This window comes from Hemiscyllium ocellatum, chromosome 37 (assembly GCF_020745735.1).
Source record: "Hemiscyllium ocellatum isolate sHemOce1 chromosome 37, sHemOce1.pat.X.cur, whole genome shotgun sequence".
In the NCBI taxonomy this organism is placed as follows: domain Eukaryota; kingdom Metazoa; phylum Chordata; class Chondrichthyes; order Orectolobiformes; family Hemiscylliidae; genus Hemiscyllium; species Hemiscyllium ocellatum.
Genome location: NC_083437.1, coordinates 6,611,416 through 6,634,811, shown reverse-complemented (window position 1 = coordinate 6,634,811; position 23,396 = coordinate 6,611,416). Strand labels below are relative to the sequence as shown.

The 23,396-nt window shown below is 45.1% G+C and overlaps 1 protein-coding gene across 2 annotated transcripts in view; it reads left to right on the top strand.

The window, feature by feature from the left end:
* The first annotated feature begins 16,992 nt into the window (after positions 1–16,992).
* usp48 (ubiquitin specific peptidase 48) overlaps positions 16,993–23,396 on the top strand; it is a 131,320-nt gene continuing 124,916 nt past the window's right edge. The window contains exon 1 of one of the 2 annotated variants that reach the window (XM_060851941.1): positions 16,993–17,277. In XM_060851941.1, the coding sequence (XP_060707924.1) occupies positions 17,144–17,277 (134 nt within the window). In that variant the 5' untranslated portion in view covers positions 16,993–17,143. The remainder of the gene's footprint in view (positions 17,278–23,396) is intronic. The other variant, XM_060851942.1, reaches the window with a different exon arrangement.

Below are 23,396 nucleotides of genomic sequence, written 5' to 3'. Positions count from 1 at the left end.
CACAGAGTCGCAACCTATTATAAACCCTTCACCCCAGGGAAAGGCAACAGATTATGGCCTCCCTGGGCAAATTACAGCCCCGGGGCACAAACACCAGATTCTGGGAAGAGCTGGATAGTGTATGGATAGGGCACCAACTACACCTGAGGGACATACACCACCTGGACTGGGCAGCTTGGCCAGCAGACAAGTGGAGACAGGTAACTGGTGGACCCAACGCCACAGCAGCCCAAGACTTTAGGGGAGGGTGGTGGACACATGCCGTTGTCCTCGCAGCAGAGATAGATGCCCTGTAGACCCTCTTCACTGACTTTAAAGAAGAAATCCAGAGGCTATTAGGAAATGCTCCCACGAACTGGAGCTTGATCACGAACATGAAACAACTTAAAGGGAAGGAGCCTCTGAATATAGGGAACGATGATTTAGGATCTATTAGGAATGCTCAGGGCAAGCAAAACCAAATCGGGGTGACTGGGCATTCACCCACGCTTTTAAAGATGTGCTCTCTAGCGCCCACCAAGCCATCCTGAAAATGGGAGTAATAACGTCCCAGGATTATGATGACCTAGTCAAGTGGGGCTAGTGGGGAGCAGGATGCAGAAGTTCCCGCAACAAAGGCAAGATCTGACAAAGTAGCCGACAGGAATGGTGGCAAGAGCAGAATAAACTGGTCCTGCCACAACTGTGGCTGGCAGGGACACTTTACTCCCCTGACTGGGAGAATGTAAGGTCCCACGAGCAGGAGATAGACCAGGGAACAATGTAAAATACTGCAGCCACTGCAAAAGAACAGGACACACAGAAGCAGTGTGTTGGGAAAAGAATGGGGCACCCCCAAACACCACCCGGAACACCGCGGAACCGCGGGAGTCCCAAGGTCAGCAGAGCTGACAACCAGCTGCCCCCATTTGTGAGGGTAAGGGAGAGGGGAGAATTTACCTACCTGCAGTAATAGGAGGGAGGAAATGTGAGATGCTACTAGACACAGGAGCCACTGTATGCATCACAAACCTACCCTTACGCCACACAAACAAAAAGGTTCACTTAACTGGGGTAAGAGGAGATAAAACACCAGCTTACCTAAGTGAAACTACCCTCACAGAAATAAATAACATATATATCCCCATGAGATTCTATGTATATCAAAATAACAAGGACATCATAATGGGCAATGATCTCAAGAAAGAATATAGTGTTCTAATCCATTGTGCAAAAGGGAAATTGATTTGGACCAGACACAGGACGGTCGGAAGACAGATTGGGAAACTCACGAGTCAACTCAAAACTATTAAAGAGGCTACCATCACCAGTAGGGACTGGAACTTTGAAAAGGGGGGATTCGGAGCCTGGGCAGAAACAAAGTTAGATATAAGTCTAGTTAACATAGACCCGATATGGGTTCCCGCACCTGAGCATAAGCCCCACCGGCAATACTCAATAAAACCCAAAGCAGGACAAGCAGTTATGAAGATAGTGCAAGGACTAGTGAAACAGGGAACCCCAAAAGAAACTGCGAGTACAACTAATGCCCCGACCTGCCCAGTACTAAAGCCTGATGGGAGCTACAGGCTCACCATTGATTATACAGGACTAAATAAGGTCACCCCCAAATTGTGCCCCATTGTAGCAGACGCCTCCACCACTTTAAATGGCTTGGCCCCAAAGCACAGGATTTCTAACGGCTTCTGGTCTATTCCGTTACACCCCGAGTGCCAGGACAAATCTGCTTTTACAGTAAGGGGCAGACAGTACACGTGGACTCGCCTGCCACAAGGGCTCCACAACAGACCCACTATTTTTCACAGGGTGATGAGTGACATCCTAAAGAGAGTAGATTTACCAGAGGGTAGCACTGCCCTCCAATATGGAAATGATATCCTACTTGCCTCAGAGTCCGAGTCAGGACACCAGGAAGTTTTAGGGCTAGTATTGCAGGAATTGGCAACTGCAGGGTTAAATGTCAGCCCCACAAAGGCACAGATTGGTAAAACATAAGTCTTATACCTTTGTCACCTCAAATCTCAGGGATTCAAAGAAATGGGCGGCACGGTGGCACAGTGGTTAGTGCTGCTGCCTCCCAGCGCCAAAGACCCGGGTTCAATTCCCACCTCAGGCGACTGACTGTGTGGAGTTTGCATGTTCTCCCCGTGTCTCCGTGGGTTTCCTCCCACAGTCCAAAGATTGCATGTCAGGTGAATTGGCCACAGTGTTGTTAGGGGGTAAACATAGGGGTATGGGTGGGTTGCGCTTCGGCGGGTCGGTGTGGACTTGTTGGGCCGAAGGGCCTGTTTCCACACAGTAAGTAATCTAATCTAAAACATGCCCAACAACCACAAGAAGGCAATCCAACAGATGCCACGACCTGCCCCCGTCAGGGGAGTCAGAAAGGTCATGGGGCTATTCAACTACAGTCAGCGCTTTATACCAATCTTCGCAAAATTGGCTGAACCAATCCAGAGACTAGTTACAGGAGGCAAACCCGCCTTGGAACCTGTAACCTGGGGGCAAGAACAGAAGAAGGCATACAGTCAGCTTAAAACACGACTCATATTGGACCCGAGCTAGGTCTGCCAGATCCCAGCAAAGTGGGAGAATTTTACTCTGCAGTGGTCACCCAAGACCACGGTAGCAGGAGATGGCCTGGAGAGCTCTACTCAACTACAGAAGGGCCAGTTGTCAACAGGTTGCCCAGGTGCATAGCAGCCTTAGACTCTAATGCTTGGGCCATTAGGGTTAGTGAGCCCATAGTAATGACAGCGAATATCCTCCTCCACACTAAACACACCCTGGTAGAGATGCTAAACACAGGGAAACTGAGGGCCGTTTCCAAATTGAGAAGGGCAAAGTGGGAGGTAGTTCTTTTACTCCCAAGTTGGACCGTGGTAATAGTCAGGGATACAGGAGAAAACCCAGCTGAGGGAATTCTAGACTCAGGGGAACCGCACAATTGTGGGGATATAGAGGAGGATGAGGATAGGGGGGGGGGGGGGGGGGTGCGAGTAAAAGATACCCCCCTAGACACAGCCAAGGAGACCCTCTTCGTGGACGGGTCACGAAAATACTTAGCCGGGTCGCCCCGAACAGCCCGGGCTGTGGTAAATGATAAGTTAGAAACAGTTACATCTGGAAGGATCGATGGAAGTCAGTCCGCACAGGTAGCAGAACTGGTAGCACTTACCGAAGCGCTGGAACGCGCAAAAGGAAAAACATACATACGGACAGTAGTTTAGATCAGAGTGGTGCTGGAAAAGTACAGCAGGTCAGGCAGCATTCGAGGGGCAGGAAAATCGACATTTTGGGCTAAAGCCCTTCATCAGGAATAGAAGCAGGAAGCCTCCAGGGTGGAGAGATAAATGGGGAGGTGGGACTGGGGAGAAGGTAGCAAAGAGTACAATAGGTGAATGGGGATGGAGATGGAGGTGATAGGACAGAGAGGAGGGTGGAGTGGATAGGTGGGAAGGGAGATTGGCAGGTAGGACAGGTTATGGAGGACAGTGCTGAGCTGGAAGGTTGAAACTGGGGTAAGGTGGTGGGGGGGGGGGGGGAAAAAGGGGAAAATTAGGAAACTGGTGAACTTCTCTTAATAAAACTAGCAAATCTCCCTGCTCTTTCCAGCTCAGATGAAACCCATCCTTCTTGAACATGTCTTTTCTGTCCCAGAAAAAAAATCCCAATGATCCAAGAATCTGAATCCTTGAACATTACACCACCCCATGAGGAGCACGGATAGGGTAAACAGACAAGATCTTTTCCCTGGCATGGCAGAGTCCAGAACTAGAGTGCATAGGTTTAGAGCTGAGAGAGTGGTGCTGGAAAAGCACAGCAAGTCAGGCAGCATCCAACGAGCAGGAAAATCGACGTTTCGGGCAAAAGCCCTTCATCAGCATAGGTTTAGAGTGAGAAGGGAAAAATTTAAGAGGGACCTAAGGTGCAAATTTTTCATGCAGAGGTTAGTGCGTGTATGGAATGAGCTGCCAGAGGAAGTGGTGGAGGCTGGTACAACACATAAAAGGCACCTGAATGGGTAAATGTGCTGGCAAATAGGACAGATTAGATTAGGATATCTAGTCAGCATAGATGACTTGGACCGAAGGGTCTGTTTCCATGCTGTACATCTCAATGACACTATGACTCTCCAGCCATTGATTTATATCCTTTATCTTTTATTCCTTCCCTCATTTCAGCTTGACACCTGGAGTAAACCAAAGATTACTAGTTTTGAGGTGTTGTTTTTAAATCTTCTACCTTACCTCTTATATTAACTCTGTAAAGCTGTAATCTATTCCCCAACTACATCATTCATACAAGTGTGTATAATAACTTCTGGCTTCTCACTCTCCCTATTAACATTATGTTTTTTAAAATTAATTTGTGGGACTTGGGCATTGCTGGCTGGCTGGCATTAATAGCCCATTCCTACTTGCCTTTGAGAAGGTGGTGGTGAGCTGCCTTCTTGAATCACCATGAAGTCCACTTGCTGTGGGTTTCCCCACATTGCTGGTAGGGAGGGAATTCCAGGATTTTGACCCAATGACTGAAGAAATTGCAGTACATTCCCAAGTCAGGGTGGGGAGTGGCCTAGAGAGGAAAAGGAAGGTGATGGTGTTGCAAAGTACTTGCTACCCTTGTCCTTATAGTTGGAACTGGTTGTAAGTTTGGAAGGTGTTATCTAAGGATGTTTGGTGAATTTCTGCAGTACATCTTGTAGGTAGTACACACTGCTGCTATTGAGTACACATGGTGGAGGGATTGAATGTTTGTAGATGTGCCAATCAAGTGGGTTGCTTTGTCCTGGATGGTAATATTGGTGTCATCTATTGCATCCGCTGCACCCGATGTGGCCTCCTCTATATTGGTGTCATCTATTGCATCCGCTGCACCCGATGTGGCCTCCTCTATATTGGTGAGACAGGCCGCTTACTTGCGGAACGCTTCAGAGAACACCTCTGGGCCGCCCGAACCAACCAACCCAATCACCCCGTGGCTCAACACTTTAACTCCCCCTCCCACTCCACCGAGGACATGCAGGTCCTTGGACTCCTCCACCGGCAGAACACAACTACACGACGGCTGGAGGAGGAGCGCCTCATCTTCCGCCTGGGAACCCTCCAACCACAAGGTATGAATTCAGATTTCTCCAGCTTCCTCATTTCCCCTCCCCCCACCTTGTCTCAGTCGGTTCCCTCAACTCAGCACCGCCCTCCTAACCTGCAATCCTCTTCCTGACCTCTCCGCCCCCACCCCACTCCGGCCTATCACCCTCACCTTGACCTCCTTCCACCTATCCCACCTCCATCGCCCCTCCCCCTAGTCCCTCCTCCCTACCTTTTATCTCAGCCGGCTTGGCTCTCTCTCTTATTCCTGATGAAGGGCTTATGCTCGAAACGTCGAATTCTCTATTCCTGAGATGCTGCCTAACCTGCTGTGCTTTGACCAGCAACACATTTGCAGTTGTCCTGGATGGTGTCAAGCTTCTTGAGTAGTGTTGGAGCTGCATCCATTCAGGCAAGTGAAGCATATTCCATCACACTCCTGACTTGTGCTTTGTAGCTAACGGATAGACTTGCCCCAGTATCCCTAGTCTCTGACCTGCTCTTGTAGCCATTGTTTTTAATGTGGTGATTCCAGTTGCATTCCTGGTCAATGGTAACCCCAAGGATGTTGACAGTTGGGGATTCTGTGATAGTAGTCCTGTTAAATGGCAAGGAGCGGTGGTTAGAGTGTCTCTTCTTGGTGATGGTCATTGCCTGTCATTTGTGTGGGGCTGATGTTACTTGCCACTTGTCGACCCAAGCCTCGATATTATCCAGATCTTATTGCATTTGAGTATACACTGCTTCGGTATCTGAGTCGTCACGCATGGGGCTGAACACTGCAATCATCAGCAAACATCCCCACTTCTGCTCTAATGACAGAGGGAAGGCCATTGATAAAACAGCTGAAGATTCTCAGGCCTAGGACACTACTCTGAGGGATTCCTGTAGAGATATCCTGGAGCTGAGATGACTCACCCTTCACAACCATCTTCCTTTGTGCCAGGTATGACTAACCAGTGGAGTGTTTGCCCCCGATACCCATTGATGCCATACTTGGTCAAATGCAAAGCCCTGGCAAAACTGGAATCAAGGGGTATCGGAGGCAAGCACTCTGCTGGTCAAAGTCATAACTGGCACAAAAGGAAGATGGTTGGAGGGTCCCAGCTCCAGGACATCCCTGCAGGAGTCCCACAGGATAGTGTCCGAGGCCCAACAATCTTCAGCTGCTTCAATGACCTTCCCTCTGTCCTAAGGTCAGAAGTGGGCATGTTCACTCATGATTGCACATGTTCAGCACCATTTGTGACTTCTCAGATACTGAAGCAGTCTGTGCTCAAATGGGCGTGTGCTCAGTCTGTATTCAAACAACATGTTGAGATGTTGTTAATCCTGGTACCAGGAAACCAACACACCAGCTCAGACTCTCACTCTGCCATAGAATTTTCTGTCTGTATCCGAGTTCCCTATAACAATTATTCCTATAAATTTTATAAAACACTGCCTAACACAAGATTCATTCTTAGTACTGAAGGTCAGACTGCCATTTCTATTTTCCTCTTAGAGACCATCCCTTCCAACAGTACTGTTTGAGGGAGGAATAGATGCTGGAGATATCTGAACTACCTTCTTACCCTTCCTGACAGTCACCCATCGATGCGATTGATCCTGCAGTGTCATTGCTTTTCTAAATCCACTCATCATCTCACTATCTCCTGTATGCCCTGGACAACATTAGGTCTAAAAAAAGGTCTTTCAATGGCACATAAAATACAATCTTTCCTCACCCACAGAAATTAAACATTAAAGAATGCAAAAAAAACCCCACCACTTAGCTGAAGAATCAAATTAAAAAATGAAAAAAAGTAGTCAAGCAGAGTTTTAAATCCTTGGATAAAAAGAATTTAAAAATCCTTATCCCAAGCAGACCACATGTGGGCTTCTCCAAATATAAACACATTTGGACAAAAAAAAACTACCTCTAAATTGACATTCAAAAAACCCTATGTGCATAACTATTTTAAGGCAAAAAAAACTTGAGCCGTCAACGAGTAGTCCTCTTCAAAAGTTCCGAAAGTACAACGCGGTTTGAAACACGTGCATTTTTTTTGTTTAAAGATCCAAAAGGAATCAAAATAAAAATCTTTAACCACTGAAATGTAAGAGCTACAATAAAGTTAGAAGTAAGCTGGCAATCTCAGGAGCCGCTGCAATATCCAAGCTACTCAGTCCACTATTGTTTTTTGTCACACCTTGATACTAAAGGGGCAGCTGACCTTTACTGGACAGATTCTCAGTCAGATGGACAGAGGAAGACTGAAAATGGCTGCTATTGGGAGAAAGACCATTATAGTATTCTAGTGTGAGGGTCACCTTGGTTCAGGGTATATTTTAAATGTTACAGGTGTGAGGGATAGTATCACATATTAAAATAACAGCTTCTTTGAATATATTCTGATATATCTCCTTGTCAGAACTCACTAACTCATTTACTAGGTGATGAGTCATATAGTAACAATCTATTCTGTATTTGTGCTGATATATTGAATAATTGGAATCACAAGAGGAGCAAATGTAGAATTCAACAATATCCTCCATAATAATTTTCACTCCATTAAACTTAAAAGCCACAACACACAAGGAAAGCATTAATTTCCAAGATACCACAGTATCAAAATCAATGCAAGACAAGTCATAAATTAACAAGTCCCTTCCCCCCCCCCCCAAAAAAACTGACATACTTCAACAATAAACAAAAACACATCTATCACAGACAGATGAGGAAATCATTAATGAATCTACACAAGCCTTGAACATTTTAATCAGGATAGTCTACAGAATCTTATCTCAGTCCAATAATAAAATATAAAATTAAAACCATCTTTATTACAATGCCATTGATACATTTTCCCACATATGACTCCAGAATTTATGCAGCCTTAAGTTACAGAGTCAGCAGTAATTTTCAAGCAATTCATTACCTCATTGATTTCATGTGTTTCTGTCTCCCAGTTAGCACAGTGTTGCTTTGTTCAGTTTTAACATTACTCTCACTTTTACAGCCTCCTTCTCTTTTCACACACATACAGGATCTTTCTTGCTCCATACCTCACAGCCCCCTTTCTCCCTTTCTCTCTCTCTCCTCACTTGCACATGTATCCCTCTCTCCATTGCTTATGGCACTTTACTTTTCTCCCTCTTCCCATTCTCTCCTGACTCAAACTTGCAGCTCCCTGCAGCCCACTCCTTCTATACATTTTGCTATCTCTCCAACCGTGCTTGTAGTAGCCTCCTCTAACCCTGTTTTTTCCAGCCTCTCTTCTACTCTAGTAGAAGGCAATTTAGGATCAAATCTACCACACCCAAAGACCAGATGGGGCTAATAGCAAATTCCACATATACTCCTCCAATTACAGACCAGTTGTCTCTCATATTTGTTGGTAATGGGCAGAATATTGAACCTATCAGCAGCAAATGCAGATGAGAAAGAACCTGACATTGGAGGAGCAGGGCCTCATAGATTTTGTGTCTGCCATGTGTGTCTCAAGAATTTCCTTGATTGGGAGACCCTGTGGTGGAAGTTTCACAGGTCCTTTGGGCATGAATTCCCCCAACACCTCTGTGTATCTTGAACCCTGGATGGGACTAATTTTGTATCTACAGAAATGCCAAAACTAGCCATAAACTGAGTATTGCCAGGAGTAAACCACTGTGCATTAATCACCAGGAACTTTCAACCTCTACTGTCTTCAGTTAACTGGGGAGAATCCTCAGGACTGCAATGTTTTCGGCTCTCGTCTTGAAGACTACAGGTAAAAGTGACTTTTTGGGCAACTTCTTAGTGTAGGCAACCTCATCTGCAATGAGTGGGTGCTGTTATGGTGACATATCTAGTGTTGAGAAAAATTACTTATTTTAATTAAATCTTATGACAAAGCATGTTTTGTGTCTATTCTTGGAAGTCATTGTACACAAGGAGTTAAAAAGACTTCTTTTTTAAAACACACCTTTTTTGTAGTTCATGGAAAGATGGAACAAAGGGAATCATCCTATTATCTCTCTTTCAATCAGAATAAAGCCCTCATAGTGGTGTAATGCCTATCTATTAAAAAAAGGTATTTGCTTCTTGAGATGGTTTTAGTGAGCTGCCTTCCTGAACTGCTGCAGTTTGTGTGGTGCAGGTACACCCACAATGCTTTTAGGGGTGTTCTAGTATGTTGACCTAGTGACAGGGCTAGGCCCAGGAAGCTAAGACTTAAATATCTGGATATTTTTCTTTTGGCTCTGTTTCTTCTCCTGTATTTGGACTTGGATACATGTTAAAATTAATTCTGACAATGAAGAAAATGCTGATATTGTTCCTTGTTAGGATGCTGTGTGGCTTAACAGAGAATTTGCATTTGGTGGTGTACCTATCCACTTGCTGTCCTTGTCCTTCTGCTGTTAAATGTTGCAGGTTTTGAAGGTGCTTTAGTAAGTTCCTGTAGTGCACCTTGGTACATGGTATACACTGCTGCTATTGAACATTGGTGGATACAGTGAATGCTAGGTGGTGGATATGATGCCTGTCAAGTAGGCTGCTTTGTCCTGGATAACTTTGAGTTTCTTGACTGTTGTTGGATCTGCATTCAAATAAGCCATACTCCCAGTACTCCAAACTTGTTTTTGTAGATAGTAAACAGGCTTTAGGGAGTCAGAGATGAGCCACGTACTGCAGAATTCTTAGTTCTTTCAGCTACAATATTTATGTGCTAGTCCAGTTCAATTTTTGGTCAATGGTAACACTCAGGATGTTGTTAGTACGATATTGCAATATGACAATGTCATTAAATGCAATAGAGAGATACTTAGATTGCTTCTTGCGGAGATGCTCACTTTCTGAAACTTGTATGGCAAGAATGCCCCTTTACACTGATCATCCCAAGCCTGAATGTTGCCTACCACTGCATGTGATACAAACTGCTTATTTATTGAGTTATGAATGGGCCTAAGCAAGTGCAACCATCAGTGAGCATTTTCAATTAGATCTTTATGACGGAGGGATGTTATTGGCATCCAAGTGTTAAACTGATTGGCCTTCAACCATCTTGCTTTGTTTCGAATATGACTTTAGCAAGTACAGAATTGTCTCCCGAATACCCTTATCTTCAAAGTGGATTCTTCTTTAATCCATTTCCTAGTGGTTTCCTGCAGGCACCGTAATCAAAGACTCCTCCCACCCCAGTTATAGAACATAGAACAATACAGCACAGAACAGGCCCTTCGGCCCTCGATGTTGCGCCGACCTCTGAACTATTCTCAGCTCGTCCCCCTACACTATCCCAAAATCATCCATGTGCTTATCTAAGAAATGTTTAAATCTCCCTAACGTGGCTGAGTTGACTATATTAGCAGGTAGTGCATTCCACGCCCTTACCACTCTATGCGTAAAGAACGTGTCTCTGATGTCTGTCTTAAATCTATCACCCCTCAATTTGTAGTTATGTCCTCTCGTACATGCTGACGCCATCATCTCAGGAAAAGGACTTTCACTGTCTACCATATCTAATCCTCTAATCAGGGAGAAAGTGAGTACTGCAGATGTATATCCCTTGTGGTTGGAGGGTTCCTAGGCGGAAGATGAGGTGCTCTTCCTCCAACTGTCGTGTTGCTATGGTCTGTTATATCCCTTGTGGTTGGAGGGTTCCTAGGCGGAAGATTATATCCCTAATCCTCTGATCATCTAGAATGTCTCTATCAAATCCCCTCTTCGCCTTCTTCTTGCCAATGAGAACAGGTTCAAGTCTCTCCGCCTTTCCTCATAAGACCTTCCCTCCAGACCAGGCAACATCCTGGTAAACCTCCTTTTGCACCTTTTCCAATGCTTCCATGTCCTTCCCGAAATATGGGGACCAGAACTGTACATAATATTCCAAGTGTGACCACACCAGCGTTTTGCAGCATGATATTGTGGCTCTGGAACTCAATCCCTCTACCAATAAAACCTAACACACCATATGACTTCTTAACAGCATTATCCACCTGGATGGCAACTTTTAGGGATCTATATACATGGACTCCAAGATCCCTCTGCACATCCACACTACCAAAAATCTTTCCATTGACCCAGTACTCTGCCTTCCTGTTATTCTTCCCAAAGTGCATCACCACACATTTAGTTGCATTGAACTTCATTTGCCACCTCTCAGCCCAATTCTATAGTTTATCCAAGTCCCCCTGCAACCTGTAACACTCTTCCACACTGTCCACTACTCCACCGACTTTAGTGTCGTCTGCAAATTTACTGATCCACCCACCTATGCCTGCGTCTGAGTCATTTATAAAAATGATAAACAGCAGTGGTCCCAAAACAAATCCTTGTGATACACCACTAGTAACCGGACTGCAGGCTGAATATTTTCAATCAGCCACCACTCGCTGCCTTCTTTCAGAAAACCAGTTTCTAATCCAAACTGCTAAGTCACCCTCAATCCCATGTCTCTGCATTTTCTCCAACAGCCTACCATGTGGAACCTTATCCAAGGCTTTACTGAAGTCCATGTACCACATCAACTGCCCTACCCTCATCTACATGTTTCGTCACCTTCTCAAAAAACTCAACGAGGTTTGTGAGACATGACCTGCCCTTGACGAAACCACATTGACTATCTGAAAACAAATTGTTGTTTGCTAGGTGATTATTAATCTTATCTCTTATAATCCTTTCAAAAACCTTTCCTACAACAGAAGTAAGGCTCACTGGTCTATAATTACCTGGGTCATCTCTATTGCCCTTCTTGAACAAGGGCACAACAAGTGGGCGGCACAGTGGTTAGCACTACTGCCTCACAGCGCCTGAGACCCGGGTTCAATTCCCGACTCAGGCGGCTGACTGTGTGGAGTTTGCACGTTCTCCCCGTGTCTGCGTGGGTTTCCTCCGGGTGCTCCGGTTTCCTCCCACAGTCTAAAGATGTGCGGGTCAGGTGAATTGGCCATGCTAAATTGCCCGTAGTGTTAGGTAAGGGGTAAATGTAGGGGTATGGGTGGGTTGCGCTTCGGCGGGTCGGTGTGGACTTGTTGGGCCGGAGGGCCTGTTTCCACACTGGAAGTCTAATCTAATCTAATCTAATCTAATTTAATTTGAAATCCTCCAGTCCTCTGGTACCAAAAGTGTATCCAATGATGACTCAAATATCAAAGCCAAAGTCCCTGCTATCTCCTCTCTAGCTTCCATGAGAATCTGCGGATAAATCCCATCCGGCCCAGGGGACTTGTCTACTTTCACTCCTTCTAGAATTGATAACACCTGTTCATAACTCACCTCAATCCTTTCTAGTCTAATATCTCGTACCTCACTTTTCTCCTCAATGATATTCTCCTTTTCCTGAGTGAACACCAATGAGAAATGTTCTTTTAGCACCTCTCCGATCCCCATAAGATCCACACTCAACTTCCACTTCTGTCTTTGGCTGGCCCTATTCCTACCATAATCATCCTTTCATTCCTCACATAACTATAGAAAGCTTTAGGGTTCTCCTTTATTCTATTTGCTAATGACTGCTCATGTCCTCTCTTTGCTCTTCTTAACTCTCTCTTTAAATCCTTCCTAGCTGATCTGTAACTCTCCATCGCCTCATCAACACATAAGCCTCCTTCTTCTTCTTAACAAGAGATGCAATTTCTGTAATAAACCACGGTTCCCTTACTTATCACTTCCTCCCTGCCTGACAGCGACATACCTATCAAGGACATGCAATATCTGTTCCTTTAAACCAGCTCCGCATTTCCATTGTTGCATCCCCTGCATTTTGCTACCCCATTTTATGCATCCTAATTCCTGCCTAATTGCATTATAATTGCCCTTGTCCCATCGATAACTCTTGACCTGTGGCGAGTACCTATCCCTTTCCATTACTAAACTAAACGTAACTGAATTATGGTCACACTCTCAAGTGCTCACCTACAACTAAATCAAACACCTGGCCTGGTTCATTACCAAGCACCAGATCCAGTGTGGCCTCCCCTCTTGTCGGCCCTTCGACACATTGGATAAAAACTGATCCATCCGACATACTAGTGTTATAGCATTTCCAGTCAATGTTGGGGAAGTTAAAGTCCCCTATAATGACCACCCAGTTCCTTTCACTTCTACACAGAATAATTTTGCTAATCCTCTCTTCCACCTCCCTGGAACTCTGCGGAGGCCTATATTATAAAAAAACCCCAAGCAGTGTGACGTCTCCTCTCCTGTTTCTAACCTCAGCCCATACTACCTCAGTAGACGAGTCTTCATTAAACGTTCTCTCAGTCACTATTATAATATCCTTCACTAACAATGCCACGCCTCCCCCTCTTTTACCGCTTTGCCTGTTCTTAATGAAAGATCTAAACCCTGGAACCTGCAATATCCATTCCTCATCCTGCCCTATCCATGTCTCTGAAATGGCCACAACATCGAAGTCCCAGGTTCCTATCCATGCTGCAAGCTCACCTACCTTATTTCGGATACTTCTGGCGTTGAAGTAGACACACTTCAAACCAGTTTGCTGTCTGCCAGCACATTCCTGTGACCCTGAAATCCTGTCCCTGTCATTCCTACTCTCATCCTCCTGTGCACTGCAACTACACCTCTGGTTCCCATCCCCCTGCTGAGCTCATTTAAACCCACCCGAATTTCCCACCCAGGATATTAGCACCCCTCTGGTTCAAGTGAAGACCGTCCTGTTTGCACAAGTCCCACCTATCCCAGAATGAGCCCCAATTATCCAAGTACCTGAAACCATCCCTCCTGCATCATGCTTGCAGCCATGTGTTCAGCTGATATCTCTCCCTGTTCCTTGCCTCGCTATCACGTGTCACGGGCAACAAACCAGAGATAACAACTGTTTGTTCTAGCTCTCAGCTTCCACCCTAGCTCCCTGAAATCCTGCCTTACATCCACATCCCTCTTTCTACCTATGTCGTTGGTACTTGCATGGACAACGACTTGAGGCTGGTCACCCTCTCCCTTCAGGACCCCAAAGATACGATCTGAGACATCATCTGGCACCTGGGAGGCAATACACCAACCGTGAGTCTCGTTAGTTCCCAATAACCTTCTATCTGAGCCTCTAACTATCGAGTCTCCAATGACGAACACTCTCCTCCTTTCCCTCCTTCCCTTCTATGCAACAGGGACAGGCTCTGTGCCAGAGACCTGGGCCCCACTGCATATCCCTGGTAAGTCGAGCCCCTCAACAGGATCCAAAACGGTATACATGTTTTTCAGGGGAGCGACCACAGGGGATCCCTCCACTGACTGACTGTTGTTTCTTTTCCCCCTTCGAACGGTCACCCAGCTTTCTTCGTGCCTAGGAGTAACTACTTCTTTGTAACTCTTATCTATCACAGCCTCTGCTTCCCGAATTATCTGAAGTTCATCCAGCTCCCGCTCCAGTTCCCTAACACAGTCTTGGAGGAGCGAGAGTTGGGTGCCCTTCCTGCAGATGTACTTGGATGGAACACTAATGGCGTCCCTCACTTCAAACATCATGCAGGAAGAACATTGCTCTCCCTGCACTGCCATCCCTGCTCGTCCTCTTATCACAAAGTAAAAACGAAGAGACGCTTACTTGATATGTCCCTGGTTTTTAAGGTGAGAGAAGGTGGTTGGGTGAGAGGCCTTACAAAGATAGGGTCTTGAGGTGAGAAAACACTGACTTATGTAGGTGGACGGGAATAAAAATAAGAAGTCCCTCCTTTCCCAGAAACCTCTGCTCTCTGACTTCAAATTTCAAAGCTCAAATTAGTGACTCACCGCTCCCGGCAGGCCCCTGGTGCAAGCTCCTGCCCTTCGAGTTGCTGCTGCCGCTGAAAAACAGAAATGATCTCTTCCAACCTCTTCCATCAGGTAGAAGATACAAAAGCTTAAACACGTGTACCAACAAATTCAAGAACAGCTTCTGTTGTACCCTGCTGTTATTAGATTTCTGAAGGGACCTCTAAAATATTAATGTTAATCTCACTCTTTGTACACCTTGTCTGCAGCCATACATTGTATTCCTTGTTCTGTACTATTATCCTACTGTACCTTGTATGGATGATCTGCCTGTACTGTGTGAAAACAAAACTTTTCTCTTTACCTAGGTACACGTGTGCAATTCTGGTCTCCCTCCTATCGGAAGAGTCTTTTCCCTGGGGTGGGGGAGTTCAGACCTAGAGGGCAAAGCTGTAGGGTCAGAGGGCAAAGATTTAAGTGACCTTAGGGGCAGAGAGTGGTGAGTGAATGGAATGAGCTGCCAGAGGAAGTGGTGGAAGCTGGTACAATAACAACATTTCAAAGGCATCTGGATGGGTACATGAATAGGAAAGTGTCTAGAGGGATATCGGCCTAGTGCTGGCAAATGGGACTAGATTAGTTTATGATATCTGGTCAGCAAGGACGAGTTGGATGAAAGGGTCTGTTTCCGTGTTGTACATCTCTATGACTCTAAATCAAATCAAATTGTCGTATTGGTGGAACAAGATGTACTCAGGGTTGTTAATGAAAGTGTCTGAGATATCAATTGTAAGGTATGATTTGATTATTATAACTGTCGGTCACTTGCTAGCCTAATCTATGCTAGATTAGAGTGGTGCTGGAAAAGCACAGTAGAGGCCTCTATTCCTGATGAAGGGTTTTTGCCCAAAACATCGATTTTCCTGTTCCTCGGATGCTGCCTGACCTGCTGTGCTTTTCCAGCACCACTCTAATCTAGATTCTGGATTCCAGCATCTGCAGTCCTTGTTTTCACCTCACCTAATCTATGTGTCAGCTTTCCCAATTTTAGTACAAAAAGACTTCAGGTAGGGAGGTGTACTTTTTGGGGTTGACTGGGCTGTGTGCACCTTGTCTTGTGTCCTGTTTAGTTATTTGATATGTTCAGAGCTGTTTAGATGCAAGTGACAGCATTATCCCATAGATGTTCACACTTTTCATTAGTCTTAATTCATTTTCTATTTCTTAATTCTACTAATATAGTTGCCATTACCTGCTTCGTTCCTGTCATTTTGCCTCTTGGTTGAACCAATTTCATCCTTAATCATGAAGGCAACTATTTTCTATAATTTTCCTTAGGTTTCCTGTCGATCTTATATTTGGTGTATTTAGTTCTGAGTTATAGAATCTTGGAATGATTCCAGCACAAAAAGAAGCCAATTTGGTCTGTTGTTTTTGTGCTTCCTTGCTACAAAAGCAACAATTCCCCTGGCAAGATTAATAAACTACATTTCCCCATTGCTTTTCTTTCCAGATAATTTCCTTTTGACTGTATTGATTGTATCTACTCCTCGATAGTACATTTCAGACCTGAATGATGCGCTGTGTAAAACACTTTTCCTTCTGTTGCCATTGCGTTTTTGCCAATTGTCTAAATAGAGGGTTCAACAAAACCAATTTGTTCCTATGTTTCCTATTTAGAACCTAAGCCATATGAATTTGAAAACCGATATGCACTTCACGTCACTAAAGTTCATCATCTCTGCAACCATTCTCTCAATTCTCTTATCTTGCAGCAGCCCAGTTCACTTCGGGGTAGCATGTCATTGCTTCCAAGTTGAACTTTGAGGCTGAAATTCGTCCAGCTTGTTCCTTGCGTGCTCACTGCAGTTGGGCACAACATGTTCATCCTGACCTGACCTGTTCTAATGGATGTTGAAAGCCAAGTCCCAAGTGTGTCACAGCATCTTTAAAAAAGTTGATTAGAAAATCTCTACACCACGGTCTGAGTAGAGATGATTCAGTGATCGAAATGAGAATTGAACATGAGTGATACAATAAAGCTCTCAGGTGAGTACATTCTGACAGCAACATAATAAAGATACATTTCTGCACGTAGAGCACACTTGGATGGATCTCCAGCCTGTGTGCTCTACGTCACTGCGTGTAGTAGTTATGACGTCACATATGTTGCTGTGGTCCCGACGTCACCGAGATCTGTGCTCCTGTGTGTTCCACGTCAGGATCCCGGCTGTTTGGCGGTGCAGAGCAGGCCTAGGGCTCGGAGTGAAGGCCGCGGCGGGACCGGGCCAGGCCGGCGCTGGGGAGAGAGTGAACCAGAGAGGCGCCGCGAACGGACAGTCCGCTCACCACGGCCGCAGGCTGAGCGGAGCCTATGGCCCCGAAGCAGCAGCTGGAGAAGGCGGCCTGGCAGTGGACTGAGAGCGTCAGGCCGGAGGAGGTGAAGCAGGAACACATCGAGCTGGCGTACCGCATCCGCCTGGGCTCCTGCCGCAGGGACGCCCGCAGGTAAGCGCCGGGAGGCTTGGCCTTCACCCTCACTCACTGTCCGGGGACAGGGCGTCACCGCAATGAGCTCTGAGACTGGACCCAAGTCTTGGAGCGGCCCCGGGTCCCAGCCCCGTCCCGGCCCCTGAGTCCCGGGTCCCAGCCCCGTCCCGACCCCCGGGTCCCAGCCCCGTCCCGACCCCCGGGTCCCAGCCCCGTCCCGGCCCCCGGGTCCCAGCACCATCCCGGCCCCCGGGTCCCAGCACCATCCCGGCCCCCGGCCCAGGGCCCCCGGCCCCGGGTCCCGGCCCCAGGTCCCAGCCCCATCCCGGCCCCGGGTCCCAGCCCCGTCCCAGCCCCATCCCGGCCCCCGGCCCCGGGTCCCAGCACCATCCCGGGCCCTCCCTCCTTTCCCCGCACGCAGTATCGCCCCCAGAACCACACTCTCTCTCTCTCTGTCTCTGCTGATTCCCCGCCCTAACCACCCTGTGAACAATCCGTGCCCCAGCCCATCCAGCTGCACCCCTCCCTCTGCCAGACAAACTCCCTCAATCACTGCACGCCTCAAACATGCCCTTCCCTCCGCAACTGGCTCTTCCACCCTCCCCGCGCCGCCCCCTGAACATGAACCGTCTTTCTCTGCAGGAAACATTGAGTATACATTTATTACACACGCTGACGGTGATGTCAGTTGTGAATGTACAGGCACATTCTGACTTGGGGGGGTTGGCTACCGCCAGGAGCTGATGTCACTTGACCCTTGTGTATAGATTACATTAGGTTAGAGTCCCCTCAGTGTGGAAACAGGCCCTTCGGGTCAACAAGTCCATACTGACCCTCTGAAGAGTAACCCACCCAGACCCATTTCACTCTGACTAATTGACCTAACACTATGGGACAATTTAGCATGGCCAATTCACCTAACCTGCACATCTTTGGACTGTGGGAGGAAACCGGAGCACCCGGAGGAAACGGAGAATGTGCAAACTCCACACAGTATAAATGGCCATCTTGACAATCATTTTGGCTTTCGGATCAATTATTTCAAGAAGCAAATTGCATTTAAGTAACTTTACACATTTCTTTGGAATAATGGAGAGAGCTGGTCAGGATTGTGTACTAATGTTTTTAAAAGGTACACGGTGGCACAGTGATTAGCACTGCTGCCTCACAGCACCAGGGACCTGGGTTCAATTCCTGCCTCAGGCGACTGACTGTGTGGAGTTTGCACGTTCTCCCCGTGTCTGCGTGGGTTTCCTCCGGGTGCTCCGGTTTCCTCCACAGTCCAAAGATGTGCAGGTCAGGTGAATTGGCCATGCTAAATTGCCTGTAGTGTTAGGTAAGGGGTATATGTAGGGGTATGGGTGGGTTGCGCTTCGGCGGGTCGGTGTGGACTTGTTGGGCCGAAGTAATCTAAAAAACATCAGTTAAGACTAGAAACTGTTAAAGCAACAATAGTGGTATGATTACAAATTTGGTGAGAGGACAAAAAGCAGTAATTTTTTAAACAAATGAAATTATGTTCTTGAGGGATCAGTGTTAGGACCACAACTCTCTTCCTTTACAAGACTGTTTAAAAGTTTGTAAATAACATAAAACTTTTTGGAAAGGTGTGTGAGCAATGAGGGAGATTTCAAGGTAACATAAATCAGTGAAATGGGCAAATATGACTGAAATTTAGAGTAGTAAAGGGGTATATTTTGGCATGGGGAATGAGACAACATAAAGTACAATTTTGAAAGGGATGCAGCATGAGATGTACTTAGATGCATTTACAGAAATAGTTTTACCATAGCAAGGCAAATTAAGAAGGCTGTATTATTACAAATAGCTTCTGACATCCTTGGCTTTATAAATGGAGACTCCAGAATATAAAAGCAAGGAAGTTATCCTAAACATTGGCAAAACACGGGTTAGGTCTCAGCTGAAGTATTGTATATTTCTGAATTTATTTAAATGAATATGTAAAGTGATTCATTTGATCTGTAAGGTAACATTTTTGCTTGATTTCAGTTTTATACTTGGAGCTTTTCCCTAGCATGCTTCTCTTCACTGCAATAAATAGGTTCTGTACACAGAACTAGTTACCTGTGATGTAAAACTGGAATGTTTTATGTGCCATGTATCCATACAGTGTGTGTGTCTGTCTCTCACTCACGCACTCACACACGCACACCAGTTCACAGGCTGTCTCTTAAATAATCAGAACAACTAGGTTGATATCCTGGTACACTACTCAACGGTGTGTCTGTGCAGTACAAGTCTTCCTTCATTCAGAGCACAGATTTGCTACTAGTAACAGCAATATGAGAATTGTTCAGTATCTGCTTAGTCCAAGTCATCTGAGTCAGTTGTCTGTCATCACGATATGATTGCTACCGACTAGATATCAAGGTGAGAGAAGTGATTAAACTCGTATATTGGTGCTTGCAATTGGAAATAATATTGTCATTCTGACAGGTTATTTACCTGGGTTCAAAATCTCAGTGCATATTTTATTTAAATTTGCAGAAAAGAAGTAGGGCGGTTAATTCAGAGCAGATCGTAAAAGTATTGTAAAGTGAGTTGGACAGAATTTGAGTTGGCAGAAAAGTGGCTAATACTCTGTTTTAAATGATACATTTAATCTTTCTGAAATATTAAAATGAAGATAAACTTTTGGGTTGAATGCTGTAATTTTGGAGTGATTGTTCTTGCATATATAATCAATACCTTGGGTTATAAAATATTCAAGGCCATTTAGTGATAAACAGAATCCAAAATTTGAGATACTAGAATAGGTGACTAAATATAAAGAGGATGTTTTTAGAACATAGAAAAATACAGCGCAGTACAGGCCCTTCGGCCCTCAATATTGCGCTGACCGAAGTCTACCTAACCTACACTAGCCCAATAACCTCCATATGCTTATCCAATGCCCGCTTAAATGACCATAAAGAGGGAGAATCCACCACTGCTACTGGCAGGGCATTCCATGAACACTCAACCCGCTGAGTAAAGAATCTACCCCTAACATCTGTCCTATACTTACCACCCCTTTAATTTAAAGCTGTGTCCCCTAGTAACAGCTGACTCCATTAACGGAAAAAAGGTTCTCACAGTCAACCCTATCTAAACCCCTAATCATCTTGTACACCTCTATCAAATCTCCCCTAAACCTTCTTTTCTCCAATGAGATCAGCCCCAAGTGCCTCAGCCTTTCCTCATACGATCTTCCTACCATGCCAGGCAACATCCAGGTAAACCTCCTCTGCACTCGTTCCAATGCCTCCACATCCTTCCTATAGTGTGGCGACCAAAACTGCACACAATACTCCAGATGAGGCCGCACCAGAGTCTTATACAAGTGCAACATGACCTCAGGACTCCGGAACTCAATTCCTCTACCAATAAAGCCCAGTACACCATATGGCTTCTTCACAGCACTATTTACCTGGGTGGCAACTTTCAGAGATCTGTGTACATGGACACCAAGATCCCTCTGCTCATCCACACTACCAAGTAGCCTACCATTAGCCCAGTAATCCATCATCTTGTTACTCTTACCAGAGTGAATGACTTCACACTTAGCTACATTGAACTCCATTTGCCACCTTTCTGCCCAGCTCTGCAACTTATCTATATTCCGCTGTAACCTGCCACATCCTTCTTCGCTGTCCACAACTCCACCGACTTTCGTGTCATCCGCAAACTTGCTCACCCAGCCTTCAAGCCCCTCCTCTAGGGAGTACTCACTGTGAGAACCTTTTAGGGAGTACCTTGCAGGAGAAAAGGCAGTTATTTGAATATAGAACAAATAGAATCAAAACTAGAGGTGCACAGATGTCAGAGTTGTCGGACCAGATGAGAATGGAAGGACCGATGCCATGAAGGGATTTGAAAATGATGATAATTTCAAAATTGAACTTTTGCTATACTGGCAGCCAACACAGAAGAAGGTGTGGGGTATATTTTGCTAATTAGGCTGCAATTTAAGTACTTCGTGCAACTTTGGTCACTTGTTTATAGATGTAATTGCACTGGAGCTTTACAAAGATGTTGTTGAAACAGGAAAAATGTAGCTGCAAGTAAAGTTTGGATGGTCTGGGCTTTGTAGCTGCAAGTCAGGTTTGGATGGTCTGGGCTTATCCTCCATGGAATAGAGGCAGCGAGTGGGAGATTTGATTGAGATAGCCACATTCTCCAAGAAGCACAATTGTGGGCCTGATTAGAATGAATGGGAAGAGTCTGTTTATCTTAAAGAGATCAGGTTAGTGGGCGTAAGTTTAAAGTGATTAGTAGACAGATTTGAGAGAGACAGTGTTTTTCCCACCCACAGGGTGGTAGGAGTCTGGAACTCACTGTCTGTCTGAAAGCAATTATAGAATCACTACAGTGTGAAACAGGCCATTAGGCCCAACATCAACTCTTCAAAGACTACCCCCACTCCCCTCCTCTATCCCTGTAACCCTGCATTTCCTATTGCTAATCCACCTAACCTACACATCTGTGGATAGTATGGGCAATTAAGCATGGCCAGTCCACCTAACCTGCACATCTTTGGATTGTGGAGGGGAAACCAGAATACCCAGAGGAAACCCATGCAGACACGGATGCATACTCCAAACATTCAGTCACCCAAGGGTGAATTGATCCCAAGTCCCTAGTGCTGTGAGACAGCAGTGCTAACTACCAAGCAGCCCCCAGTAGTAGAGGTAGAAATCTTTGACTCGTTTGAATGGTGACTAGATATGCACCTGCAGGGTTATGGATCAAATGCTAGAAAATGGAACTAAACTCTTTTTCGGAGAAAATGAGGACTGCGGATGCTGGAGATCAAAATCGAGAGTGTGGTACTGGAAAAAGACAGCAGGTCAGGCAACATCAGAGGAACAGGGGAATTGAAGATTCGGGCAAGAACCCTTCATCAGGAATCATCTTCTATGGGTCTATAGCTGAGTGACTCCTGGGTGAATGTAAATTAAAGATAATTAGTGGATTTCCATATGGCTTTAAAGCCACATTCTTTGCTTTTTCCAATGCATTTTCTCTTTGAAATAATTGCTGTTCAGTCAAATGTGATTCTGGTCGTAAGATGATCTTACTGGTAGTATCCCATTTGGCTTGAAATATCCAGATCGATAGGTGCTGACAAACTTAACAGCCCCATTCCAGGGCTTAGAAATCATATTTTAAAACTTTGAAAGTAATACAAATGAAATTCATTAAACTAACAAGCCCATGATTGGGCTTGATGAGTGCCATAAATTAGCTTTGATCTGATTAGAAAAAGAGAAAATGCTTCAGCAACATCTATCCCCTTTTCAGCAAGATTCAAGTCCTATACTACCAACTGACTAGAAATATGCTTATTGATAATGACCTGTGTAGACTTTATGGGAAATTGGGAGACTGAACTAGAGATGTTAATGCTGATAGGATTAGTCAGAAGGAAGCTGCATATCTTTGAAGTGACAGTCAAAATAAATTTAAAATAATCAAGTTTAAATTATTGGCTGCGTGAGTCTAGAAAGTAAAAATATAATTGGCAGTCAACATAGATTTTGAAAAAGAGACCTCTTGATGCACAGTGGGAGTGTCCCTATCTTATGGTCAGGAAGTTCCAGTTAGTCTAACTTGCCTTGAATAAGTGTCATAACATGCTAATATAGCTCAAGCAAGACTTTTTTAAAAAAAAAGTAAACAATTTAATTAAAGTAAAATACTGTGGAGGCTGGAAATCTGAAATGAAAATAGACAATATTGGATGACCTCACCAGGTAGCATATGTGTAGAGAGAAAAATAGTACATTTCGAGTCTATTATGACTCTTCTATGGAGCTGTCCTGAAAAAGGATTGTATTAGACTTGAAACATTAATTGTTTCTTTCTCCACAAGTACTGCTAGACCTATTGAATGTCTCTACTATTTTCTGTTTTAATTTCCCATTGAATTCTTTGGAGGGTACCAGAATAGCTGAGGGTGATGTAATGGATGTGATGTATCTAGATTTTTAAAAGGTCATTATAAGGTAGCATGTAATCGACTATTGAATAAAGTTACAGCATGTAGAATTGAGATGTTTGGCAGAATGAGAGTGGCAGCATGGAAAGTGGGCTCCCACAAGGATCAGTTCTGGCACTACTGTTGACAATGTATG